Source organism: Thunnus thynnus, chromosome 14, assembly GCF_963924715.1.
Source record: "Thunnus thynnus chromosome 14, fThuThy2.1, whole genome shotgun sequence".
Lineage (NCBI taxonomy): Eukaryota > Metazoa > Chordata > Actinopteri > Scombriformes > Scombridae > Thunnus > Thunnus thynnus.
The window spans coordinates 8,971-21,716 of NC_089530.1; the positions used below are offsets into that span (position 1 = coordinate 8,971).

General features: G+C 38.6%; 1 protein-coding gene across 2 annotated transcripts in view; it reads right to left on the reverse strand.

The window, feature by feature from the left end:
• Positions 1 to 1,333: 1,333 nt before the first annotated feature.
• The window catches only part of vps8 (VPS8 subunit of CORVET complex), a 170,804-nt gene continuing 159,391 nt past the window's right edge, over positions 1,334 to 12,746 (reverse strand). For both annotated transcript variants that reach the window (XM_067609216.1, XM_067609215.1), the window contains exons 42-45: positions 7,917 to 8,085; positions 4,461 to 4,514; positions 3,863 to 3,943; positions 1,334 to 2,096 (exon numbers count right to left, since the gene is read on the reverse strand). In XM_067609216.1, coding sequence (XP_067465317.1) covers positions 1,971 to 2,096; positions 3,863 to 3,943; positions 4,461 to 4,514; positions 7,917 to 8,085 — 430 coding nt within the window. In that variant the 3' untranslated portion in view covers positions 1,334 to 1,970. The remainder of the gene's footprint in view (positions 2,097 to 3,862; positions 3,944 to 4,460; positions 4,515 to 7,916; positions 8,086 to 12,746) is intronic.

A 12,746-nucleotide genomic window follows, 5' to 3' on the forward strand; every position in this document is an offset into this window, starting at 1 on the left:
AGTGGTTGTTGTATTTTGTCCAAGTTAAGTTTTCAAGTGCATTCTGGTGCACCAAGCAGTAATGGCCTTGGTTCTGGGTCTAGCCCTCCTGAGGCTGGACCCATTGGGTTAGTGGCCTCTATAATGGTGAATTAGAAAAGAGACAGGAGGAGGAAAGTGTTTCAGTCGAGCCGTCCAGGATTCTGGAAATCAAAGTACCATTAATTTTCTCATAGACCAACCCTGTCTCCTAGAATTTACCGCTAAATTGCACTGACAAATGTAATAGCTGATTATTTTCACAGGCAACGTTTTTTCAAATCAATTAATCATTACATTCTGAACTCAGAGCAGAGGGAGGAGATCGGGGTGGATGGCGAGCGAACAAGATGGAGGACTCTGGCACCAGAGACCTGGGTTTACATCCTGAGTCCTGCATGTGGTTTAGGCAACAAAAGCAATTTGATTAAGGTTAGAGAACGATCGTGGTTTTGCTTGAATGTGAACATGTTGTGCTTTAAGTAACAACAGACCTTCTTTTCTTTATTAAACCAATACCAACTTTACTTAACTTTAACCAAGTGCTGCCAGTGCAACTACTGTTAGAGGATAATGTACTGCAAGATCTGCAATAAACATATTTTGGTCAGAAAAATAGAACTACATTGTCTCTGAACATTTCACCCATACGTTCAGCATCAACATTTTGAACAACATTTAATTAACAGTATTTTGCCATTATTATGAGAGAAAACATATTTCAGCCAGCATTTCTATTCTAGCAAAATGTATTTGCTGTTGCAATTTAGTTGTATATGAACATAATTTCAAGGGGATAGGCCTGCATAAGCAGTGTTCGGTGACTGACTTCAAGTCTTGGGTAGACATGAAACTCTCTGGTTGAATCACTAGCACAAACAACTGTGTTCTAAAATATGATACCTGATGAAAAGTCATGAGACATGAAGTTGTTTTTCATTGCCAATGGCAAAGTGGACCCTTATGACTCACAGACAAACTAAGGCCATAATTTGCAACAAATTGATCATTTTTGTTACTTCATTAATCCCACAAGGGATTACTAAAATAGAGATAAAAATGAAGACAGCTCTCCCAAAAAAGGTCACACTACTCTCCCTTTAGCAATAACAAAAAATACATAACCTTCCCCCTTTTTTAACATCCCCTCCATTCCTAATATTTTCTGTACAGTTAGTAATGTAGTATGTAGATTAATTTACTTCAAAGTTGACTTTTCTCCTAATGATTTGTTTGAAAAAAAAAAGCCCAAACAAGATCATTTATCAAATTCTTTTCTGTTTTGCAATGTGTTACCACACATCAATCAAATCAATCACAGTCAAATCAAAAACTTTATTAATACAGTTCCAACATGGTGACTTCTCACACATCAACTCTTGAGATATTGAATTCAGTCAACAAAGGTAATTTATTACTGTCAATTAAAAGCTGACAAGCACATCGTGATATCAAACTATATTTTTTTTTCATTGAAGAAGTTATGATCACAATTTCATATTTATGTGCTAAAATAAGAGGAGACAGAAGTATCATGTTTTTTTCCTGCTTGTAAACAAACATTTAGTATCACTTCCAGGTCTTGTCTCACTTTCACATTTCCCTCTCCTAAATGTTTTAACATTCTTTCCATTTATGTTAGGATCCACCTTTTGACATTGCAGTCCCACCAACATGTAACCAAAAACAATATGATTTAGTCAGATAACACTGGATAAAATTAAAGCTACATTCATAATTATCAACATAACTCAAAATTAAACATTCTGTTTTCAACATCTGACAAAAGTAATAAAACATCAAATGCCTCACAACATAAAAGCAGTGGAAAACTACAATTCACACTAATAGTAGAATTGTTAGGGGAATGCAGGAAATCATAAAAAACAGAATGTCCAGTCTTTAACCAACCCCACAACTCCAGCCTGGACAAATGGAGGAAAAAAATCATCCTACTCTTCAAACAAAGGTGGAGGAGAGAGTTTAAGTTGGAAACTCTCTGTGCCTGGTTGAGCTGAGATTAGAAGTCCTGTCTTCTCATTTCCATGGCAGTGGGAGAGCTCTGAAAGGATGGACAACTGGAGGAAAGAGAGCCATAGTAGGAAACAATTAGAAAAAGTGATACATCACCTCCGTCTCTCTCTCAAAGATACACACACAGAGACATTTAAATAATAACAAAAAGTACCAGGGTAAGTGCTCCAGAGTGACAGGAAGGTAGACAAAAGATAAAAAGATAAATATGGGATACTACGGTAAATGGACTAAATGGACTGTACTTGTATTTTCTAGTCTTCTAGTTTCTAGACTAGTTTCTAGTCTTCCAACCACTCAAAGAGCTTTTTACACGAGTCACATTCACACACATTCATACGCTGATTGCCGGGGCTACCATGATGTCCCAACCTGCCCATCAGAGGGAATCTAATCATTCACACACTGATGGCACAGCCATCAGGAGCAATTTGGGGTTCAGTGTCTTGCCCAAGGACACTTTGACACTTTGACTGGAGGAGCTAGGAATCGAACTATGGGAGGATATAGCTAGGGCTGTAGTCTCCTGGTCGACGGGTCGATTAGTTGGTCGATATGCTCTTGTCTGACCAAATTCTCACTGGTTGAATAATCGCCGTGTTACTTTCATAAGGAGAAAAGTACTATATCAATAGCCTTCCAGGATTAATCCATTATTTCCTGTGGCGGCAGGGACAGACTAACAAATGACCTGTGAAAACAAGGGTGTATTCAAAACACCCCCCTTGTTTTCACAACTTTGAACTTGCCCAATCTAATGGAGACAGCTAGGTCTAACTTTACTCAACTTTTACTGAGTGTTTACTTAATGTACTGAACGTTTACTGAAGCAGCGTTTCTCCTGTAATTATAACAACAAGGACCCCCGCCAGGCCAAAAAAATTTTTTTTAATGTCAAAAATGGCAACGACAGAGATTAACTCATGTATGGGAACATACATGAGTTAATCTCTGTCGTTGCCTGGGAAACTATTGGTAGCGTAGCTCCGTTTAGGAATATGGCATTGCATAATATGTTTGTGTAGCAGGTGGGAAAAAGTGAGTAGCAGAAAAGTGACGATGAACACGAGCGGAGCAGAGGAAAAGGTTACCAGTAAGTTGTCAGTCTTGCAGTAAATGTACAGTACAGGCTACAGTGTGTCAGTTAATAAATGCTGCAGCTTGTCAAGACCCCTAAGTGCTGGAAAAGTAAAGGGAGTTAGCTCCAAAGTCCAAAGCAACAATGGGTTAGCCTAACCTGAAGATGCTAAACTGAGAAATAGAGAACAGAGAACTGTGTGGCTGCTGAGTTCACTCTGCCCCAAAACATCCAACAATTTTTGATCCCCCACGACTAATCAATTAGTGGAAGATTATGTTCGATTTCAGTTGACCAAGATTTTCTTTGGTTGACTACAAAGAAAATCTTTGCCCTAGATATAGCAAAGGATAGTCTTGTGTGATTTTATAGTTTCCAGACCTGATTCCTTGTTATTAGACAAAAACTACAATCTAGGTTATAACTCTGGTTCTTGGTGTAAGTAATGTTATGTAATGTAATTATAGTCCATGAGGAAAAATACTGTAGGTTGTTTTGCATTTTCCGGGCCAATATCAACATTATAACTGGTGGTAGGTTTGGCATAATGCTATAGGCATGCATAATGCTGTTTAAGATGTGTCTAGTGCTGTTTTGGCACCGATCACGGTATCCATAGTTGGTCACACAAAGGCCATTCCCATAGTGAAACACTTCACCCTCTTATCAAAGAACAAGGCATTACATTTAGTGAAGTTTTTCAGCTGCCACAGACAGACACAGTGTCCATACCCTGGATGGTCCTCGGTATAAACAGCGTAGCTGATCCCAGGACTGTTCCTGCGTAAGGTCCAATGATGCCTCAACAAATACCTGGACCAGAGGAAATGTAGTCAGATTATAAATATTAAACTGTAATTTGTTACACTGCGTACAGAGTACAGTATGAGAACAGCTGTATCCAAGAAGCAGAATGTAATGGCAACAGGGTCTCCTTGAGCCTGAATGTCATATTTGGTCTTTCGTAGGGGGTGGAAAAAATCAGAAATACAATACAGTAGCTCTGTGGTGAATATCAGTTTGATAAGGCTCACATTTGGTTCTTGATAAAAGTCATATCTGACCCAAGATAACCAGACTAGGACGTTGATATCAAACTTTATGCACTGTGGCTTGGCATGCTACATCTCTGCAAATGTCAAATAAAGCTCAATTTGGGTCATATTTTCAAGGGACTTTTTATGGGTTTTTCCATTATTTCAAAATGATCACTTCCTGGAAATAAATAAATAAACTGGAATTATGCTTTGAGTGAAATGCTGAGAGAAAAAAATATTTCAGCAAAAATATTTTGAGGATAATAATCTCCAGCAGAGCCAAAGATTCTTACCTTTTTCCTCTGAGCCTCAACTCCTGCGTCATGATGCACTGACGTAACACGAGTCTGAAACAGAGAGAGGAGAAGGCTACATCAGATTTGTTAGCTTCTGTTAGACATTCTCTGTGCTTAGGTTGAAAGCAGTATTGCAATAGTAACAAAATCAAACTGGCACAAAATGATTCTTTGCGCAGCAGGTATTGGAGTGCTTGACAAAATGGATAGATATTACCATGTCCCTGTGGGGCAGGATCAATGTAATCAAAATTATGACACTGCAGTGTTTCCCCTATAATAGTACAGGCAGCAGTGTTTCTCCTGTAATTATAACCACGAGAACCCCCGCCTGGGAAACTGCAGGTAGCGTAACTCCTTTTGAGGAATAGGGCAGTACGTAAGCCAGTGAGGAAAAGGTTAGTAGTAAGGCCATATTCAGACCAAATCAGGCGGTGCAGCGTTCAGCCACATGGTCGGGTCGAGGTGTGTAGGGTTGTGGGCGTGTTTATTTGTCCTCTGGAACGTAACCGCTGTGAAACAATCACAAAACAAGGTTTTTTGATCTGATACACTGGCATTCTTGCTTCCAGTGTCTCTTCATTCACTCTCTAGCTCACTTGACCACTGCTGCTCTCTCTCGTCTTTTTTACAGTATAGACTACAGGATGTAAGTTAATAAATGCTGCAGCTTGGGGGTTAGCTCCAAAGTGAGCAACAATGAGCCTAACCTGACGACGCTAAACAGAGAAATAGAGAACGGAGGAATATGTGGCTCATACATTGTTGCCATTTCATAGTCTAATTAGTAGGTATGCAGTCTCCATCAAGGATTTTCTAAAATACGCACAAATAAAAACATCTGTAACAAATGCTCCTGAAGTGAAGGAGCTTAAAAGACAACCTTCACAACACTGAGAAACTTTACTGCCTGATCACCAAATTAGTAATATAAAACTCTAAAAATGTATTTAACTCTACAAGCCATAGTCTACTTAAAAGATGTGCAGAACACTGGATCAATGATCCATGATCACTGATCAATGATCTATGATCTTCTTAGTGACGGGGATCTGAATTGGACTGTCATCTGGAAAAATGCCAGAAAGCATTTTAGGTCCACTAGTAACAAATCCAATTTAATGATTTAAACAGATCAGTGGTGGAAAGTAACTGAGTACATTTACTCCAGTACTTGTACTTTACTTGAGTATTTCCATTCAATGCTACTTTATACTTCCACTCCACTACATTTCAGAGGGAAATATTGTACTTTCTGCTCCACTACATTTATTTGACAGCTTTAGTTACTTTTCGGATGAAGATTTGACACAATGGATAATATAAAAAGCTTTTAAAATACAACATATTGTTAAAGATTAAACCAGTGGTCTCCAACCTTTTTGGCTTTTGTCGTCTTACAAAAAACAGGGTGTAGTAACATTTACTCAGCTTGTTTCTCTGATAACTTCAGATCCAGACATTCAGCAGGTTTCTACAGGATCTGAATTATTCGCATAGGTCTCCTCCTCTCCAAAAACAAACATACACTGGGATTAAAACTGTAAAAATACTGAATAAAGCTATTTCACATTAAAAAATCAATATTTCTCTGATGATGTTCGGCAAGCACCGGACTTCCAGGAGGGGCTGCTAGTCTGGCTGCTGCTAACGTTTTTTCAGCTTGTTTCTCTGATAACTTAAGATCCAGACATCTGATGACTAAAATCCGTCATCTGGTTAAAGGACATTCCTATCAAGATCTAAAAAGTTTATCATAAAACTGTGGCTAAAAACTGAATGTCAATATAGTCAATATATAAGTTCCTGTCGAACAACCACAACGCAGACGTATTATCTTGTATGCGTATACTCTTTGGTAAACACCATTGTGGCAAACAGCCACAACACCGATGTATTATCTTGCAGGTGTATACTCTTTGGTGGATGCAACTGTAGTGGACAACCACAATGCTTTTGCATGCATCTTGTGAGCATATACTCTTTGGTAGAGGGGGTATGATGGCATTGACAGGCGACCAAATAAAACGGACCATTATCTTGATTAAAATTACAGATTTCTCTGGGTTTGAAAATTGTTGGAAACATTTGGGATAATTTAAGTACGCAACTCAACAAAATATATAAGACAGATCTAGTTGTTTTTAGACATTTTAATGCGAAATAGTTGCATATTTTAGCTTTTATCAAGATTTTTCATGCAGGACTTTTACTTGTAATGGAGTATTTTTACATTGTTGTATTGGTACTTTTACTTAAGTAAAGGGTCTGAATACTTCTTCTACCACTGAAATGACTCTATTTTTATAAATTTAATAAAATGGCTCTCAACTGATAAGTGTATGAAATGCAAAACTCACAAAGGTGCCTTGATGCATATGCTGTGGGAGTGTACTGAGTGTATTTCTAAGAAGCTTCCGGGAAGAGTGGTTCCTGCAAATTATGTAACATTTGAATATTTGAACTACTTTCTCTCCTAAATTGTGCATGCTGGGGGAGACAAACAATGATATGAATATGGATGAAAAAGATGTAGTACTGACTCTTTGTCAGTACTTTTTGTAGTCTCTTTGTTTCCCTGTTGATAAAAAAGTGATATTAAAATATTGGACAGAGGAATGTGTCCCTAGCATGAAAGACTGAATCCCTGAAGCACCTTCAACAATCAAATTTGAAGAAATTGCTCATAGTATCAGTGGTGAGCTAGATGTGTTAAATGCAAAGTGGGGTAAAGTGGGAAGTTACTTAATACGCTGCCAAGCAGATAACCAAGACATTACTAAATATTATGTCAGAAATGGAATAAATATTAAAATTATTGATTAGTTATTGATTAGTTAATTCATTAATTAATCTCAGGAAGAACAATGCATGAATTAAACTCAATGGTCTGGGCCTGGGGCCAGGTAGGGAATGGTTGTTGTGTTTTGATGGTTTTGTTTGTTTGTCTGTTTGTCTGTATATCAGTCCCTTTTCTTTTTAGATTATGAACTTATTAGCCATCTTATTTTCTATTTATGATATAAGCCTTAGGTTGGCTGGGTTTCATTTATTTGGGAAGTAGTAGATATGGTAGATTCATAATGACTGATAAGAAATCATCGGTTGTATGTTGCCTTGTTAAGCTGTTGTGGTTCTGTGAGATAAGATATTAATTAAATAAAATAAGAGAAATCACTTAAATTGTTTTTTTCTAAATGTCTGTATGCAGTGTTTTCATCTTGTCTAAGTAACCGCCACATTGTGCCACATTTCACCAATAAAAAGGAAAAAACAACACAACATATTGATCCTACTGACAATTATTGTGTCAATACAGGGAATTGTTGTTGTGATTTGATGTTTTTTTTGTTTGTCTGTTTGTTTGATTGTCTATACATCAGTCTCTTGCACTGTCTTGAGGGTCTCTGTCTATCTGGATCTTTCTTTCTTTGAATGCACAAACACATATACCTGTGCCAGGGATGTGCTGCAGCCTCTTTTTGGTTTGGTGGAGGGCCCGCCTCTTCCTCCCTGGCTAGAAGAACACTTGTAGCAGCTCCACCGCTGCTGCAGCTCTGATGCAATGCCCCATCCATAGTCCTTCTGCTGCAGACACTGGAAGTGGTATGGGTGGCCACAGCTGACAAGACACACACATACACATTTTAATACCTGCAAAAGCATGTGTTTTCATAAAATGTATTTGGAAAGAGATAAATTGTGCCAAAATCTGTCAGAGGCAGATTTTTTCAGTGTTGTCCCTTGAGAGGTGAGGACATAAAAGACATAATATGAAAAATGTTCTAAAATATTTCAGAAAATGGCAATAACATTGAGTAAAGACATTAAAGCACCAAAATGGGACAACAGTCACAAACGTTAATGAGCAATAGGTAGCACAAAATATTGTATGACACACGGGACCAAAAGCCTTCAGATGGTGAAATTGTGTTTATATACTACTAAATTGCAACAGAAATAGTATCTGTATCTGGCTTCCAGTTTGGCGAAAGACAGAGTAGGCAGCAAGTTGGAAGAGCTCTGTCGCCATTCAACATTTATTTAACATCTGTTATACTATTCACCTGCTCTGAACCTGGAAAGCCCGCTTCGAAAACTGACTTCTGACATGTTCTTGTGTGCATTGTATACAGCTCAATATAGGAAAAACAACCACAACCAAAAGGTAAAAAAGCCAAAAAATTAGAACAAGGGCAGAAAAATGGCAGCCTAGCATCTAATCTCCTATTTAGCAATGACCCTGCACATGGGGATGGCAACAAGCCAGAGATACAGAAATTACACGCTGGCATGGAGGAGTGGATTACTGGAAACCAAATAATTGCAAACAGCACAAATTTCATCTAACCACGCCACTATTGCCAGCCATGACCAGACAATTCAGGCCATCGAAAGGTCAATGAACGACTCCCAAGGGAGAATAACTACACAAGAATCCACATTTGGTAACCTAATGAAGGAAACAAACAACAGAAACCAAAAGCTTTCCTAGCTGACAAATAATTGCCAGCATGGACGGTAATGTTCACAATATGATTTTGTGTAAGCCTGAATGACATTCATCAGTTCTCTGTCTTATCAATCCCCCTTGTCTTGTCTGTGTTTGTATTGGCCATGTAGTCATGGTGACGTAAATGTTGCTCTCAACGCTGAAATTTGGCAGTGGATCTGGCGTATCTGCCGGCTACGATAACTGTCCCATGGTGTGCAGACTCTGCCTACTTGGTGCACCACAGGTGTACCAGTGTGGTAATGGTGTGGACCCATTCACAGCAGGATGAACTTGTTATAAAGTAGCAACAACAAAGCCCGCCCATTCAGAGGGACCTTGATGGCTCCAGTGTCTCTCACAAAACCTGCTTAGTAACACCACTGTGTGTCGAAATCCTGCAGTGAGCAGGCAGAGATTATTCAAAACCTTCCAAAAGTCTTATGTTACCCAAAGCTGAAACCAAGGGGGCTATTTGGTGGACGTTTTAACATCAGAAGCATTACTGCAAAGAGCAATCAGCTAACTCATCTTCTGTCTGACTCAAATCTGGACCGTCTCTGTCAGACTGAAACATGGTTGAAACAAACACCTCCTACGAGTGTGTTCACAGTGCCCAGATACCAATGTTTTAGAAGAGACAGACTTGATGGAAGACGAGGAGGGGTGCTTTTTTATGTGAGACAACATCATATGTGAATGTGTGGTTTACAGTGTGGGTAAACTAATGAACTCCAGAGAGGTGCACTAAGGAAGGCAGTCAAAACTAGAAGAGACACTGACATGCTGATTTATAAAGGTTTAAGGAACAAAGTTATCCAAGAGCTAATAGAAGCTAAATCTCGTTTTTATCTCAATATATTGAATGAAGCAAAAGGCAACAGTAAATTGATCTGGAAAAACATTGATAATCTCCCAAGGAGAGACCCAAAATTTTGAGGAGATTTTAAACTCAAAGTACAGGGAAAGTTAAATGAAGATCATTTAACTGTTGCTTCTGTGTTTAATAGTTGCTTCTGTCTTTAATAAAGTCTGTATATGAGTTAGGAAAAAAAAATATGAAAAGGAAACTAGATATTGCTCCTATAGATGCTGCAGGCCAGGTTTTCGTGCTGGTAGAGACTAATCATCAGCTCCCTAAAAAGCTCCAAAAGTAGAGATGCTTTCCAATTTGACACCATGTTTGTTAAATCACACAAAGATATTTTAACTCCCCCCATTGCTCATTTTATTAACTTGTCTTTTAAACACAGCTCCTGTCCTGATGACTGGAAACGTGCCATTGTCACGCCTGTTTTTAAATCTGGAGACCGCATTGAAGCCAGTAACTGCAGACCAATAAGTATACTGCCAGTACTCTCAAAGGTTGCTGAGAAAGTTGTCATTGAACAACTGACAACATTTCTTAATACCAGCAATTGGCAGTGGATCTGGCGTATCTGCCGGCTACGATAACTGTCCCATGGTGTGCAGACTCTGCCTACTTGGTGCACCACAGGTGTACCAGTGTGGTAATGGTGTGGACCCATTCACAGCAGGATGAACTTGTTATAAAGTAGCAACAACAAAGCCCGCCCATTCAGAGGGACCTTGATGGCTCCAGTGTCTCTCACAAAACCTGCTTAGTAACACCACTGTGTGTCGAAATCCTGCAGTGAGCAGGCAGAGATTATTCAAAACCTTCCAAAAGTCTTATGTTACCCAAAGCTGAAACCAAGGGGGCTATTTGGTGGACGTTTTAACATCAGAAGCATTACTGCAAAGAGCAATCAGCTAACTCATCTTCTGTCTGACTCAAATCTGGACCGTCTCTGTCAGACTGAAACATGGTTGAAACAAACACCTCCTACGAGTGTGTTCACAGTGCCCAGATACCAATGTTTTAGAAGAGACAGACTTGATGGAAGACGAGGAGGGGTGCTTTTTTATGTGAGACAACATCATATGTGAATGTGTGGTTTACAGTGTGGGTAAACTAATGAACTCCAGAGAGGTGCACTAAGGAAGGCAGTCAAAACTAGAAGAGACACTGACATGCTGATTTATAAAGGTTTAAGGAACAAAGTTATCCAAGAGCTAATAGAAGCTAAATCTCGTTTTTATCTCAATATATTGAATGAAGCAAAAGGCAACAGTAAATTGATCTGGAAAAACATTGATAATCTCCCAAGGAGAGACCCAAAATTTTGAGGAGATTTTAAACTCAAAGTACAGGGAAAGTTAAATGAAGATCATTTAACTGTTGCTTCTGTGTTTAATAGTTGCTTCTGTCTTTAATAAAGTCTGTATATGAGTTAGGAAAAAAAAATATGAAAAGGAAACTAGATATTGCTCCTATAGATGCTGCAGGCCAGGTTTTCGTGCTGGTAGAGACTAATCATCAGCTCCCTAAAAAGCTCCAAAAGTAGAGATGCTTTCCAATTTGACACCATGTTTGTTAAATCACACAAAGATATTTTAACTCCCCCCATTGCTCATTTTATTAACTTGTCTTTTAAACACAGCTCCTGTCCTGATGACTGGAAACGTGCCATTGTCACGCCTGTTTTTAAATCTGGAGACCGCATTGAAGCCAGTAACTGCAGACCAATAAGTATACTGCCAGTACTCTCAAAGGTTGCTGAGAAAGTTGTCATTGAACAACTGACAACATTTCTTAATACCAGCAATTGTAAGCAATCTGGCTTTAGAGCAAATCATTCCACTGAAACTGCTACCTTGCACTTTATAGAGCAAATAAATCAAGACTTGATAAAGGAGGAGTAGTTGCTGTATTTTTAGATCTGCGTAAAGCATTCTACACAGTCAATCATGATGTTTTAATATTGAAACTCTCTAAATTTAACTTCTCATCTAGAGCACTGGCATGGATGTCTTCATATTTATGTAATAGGATACAATGTGTTAAAGTTTGTGACACACTGTCCAGTAACATGAAGTGCACAATGGGTGTTCCACAAGGGTCAGTGTTAGGTCCCCTATTATTTAGCCTATATATTAATGATCTCCCTCAACAGTGTCGTGATGTAGAACTGTAAATGTATGCAGATGACACTGTTGTGTAGACACATGCAAAAACAGCTGAGTTAGCTGCTGCTAAGCTAACGATTGCATTGGAAAGGATTACACATTGGCAACCTCCTAACACTGATATTCTCATCAAAGATGAATGAATTGACATAGTAACTGATATTAAATATCTTGGTGTGACACTGGATTTGAACTTTAAGAAACATGTTAGCAATCTTAGCAAGTTTTAGACATATTAGAAACTGTCTCTCTTTGGACGCAGCCAAGATATTTATACAGGCTGTGATTCTTTCACATACAGTGGTATGAAAAAGTTTAGGCACCCCTGACAATTTCCATTATTTTCATTTATAAATAAAAATCACATCAATATTTAGTCAAGCCTCCTTTTGCAAAAATAACAGACTCTAGACTCTTCCTATAGCCTCTAATGAGTGTCTGGATTCTGGATGAAGGTATTTTGGACTGTTCCTCCTACAAAACATCTTCAGTTCACTTAGGTTTGATGGTTGCCGAGCATGGACAGCACACGTCAAATCATCCCACAGATTTTCAATGATCAATGATTTCAAGGTCTGGGGACTGCGATGGCCATTCCAGAACAATGTATTGTTCCTCTGCATGATTGCCTAAGTAGATTTTGAGCAGTGTTGTGGGTCATTGTCTTGTTGAAATATCCAGCCCCGGCGTAACTTCAACTTTGTGACTGACACTTGAATATTATTCTCAAGAATCTGCTGATATTGAGTGGAATCTATGCG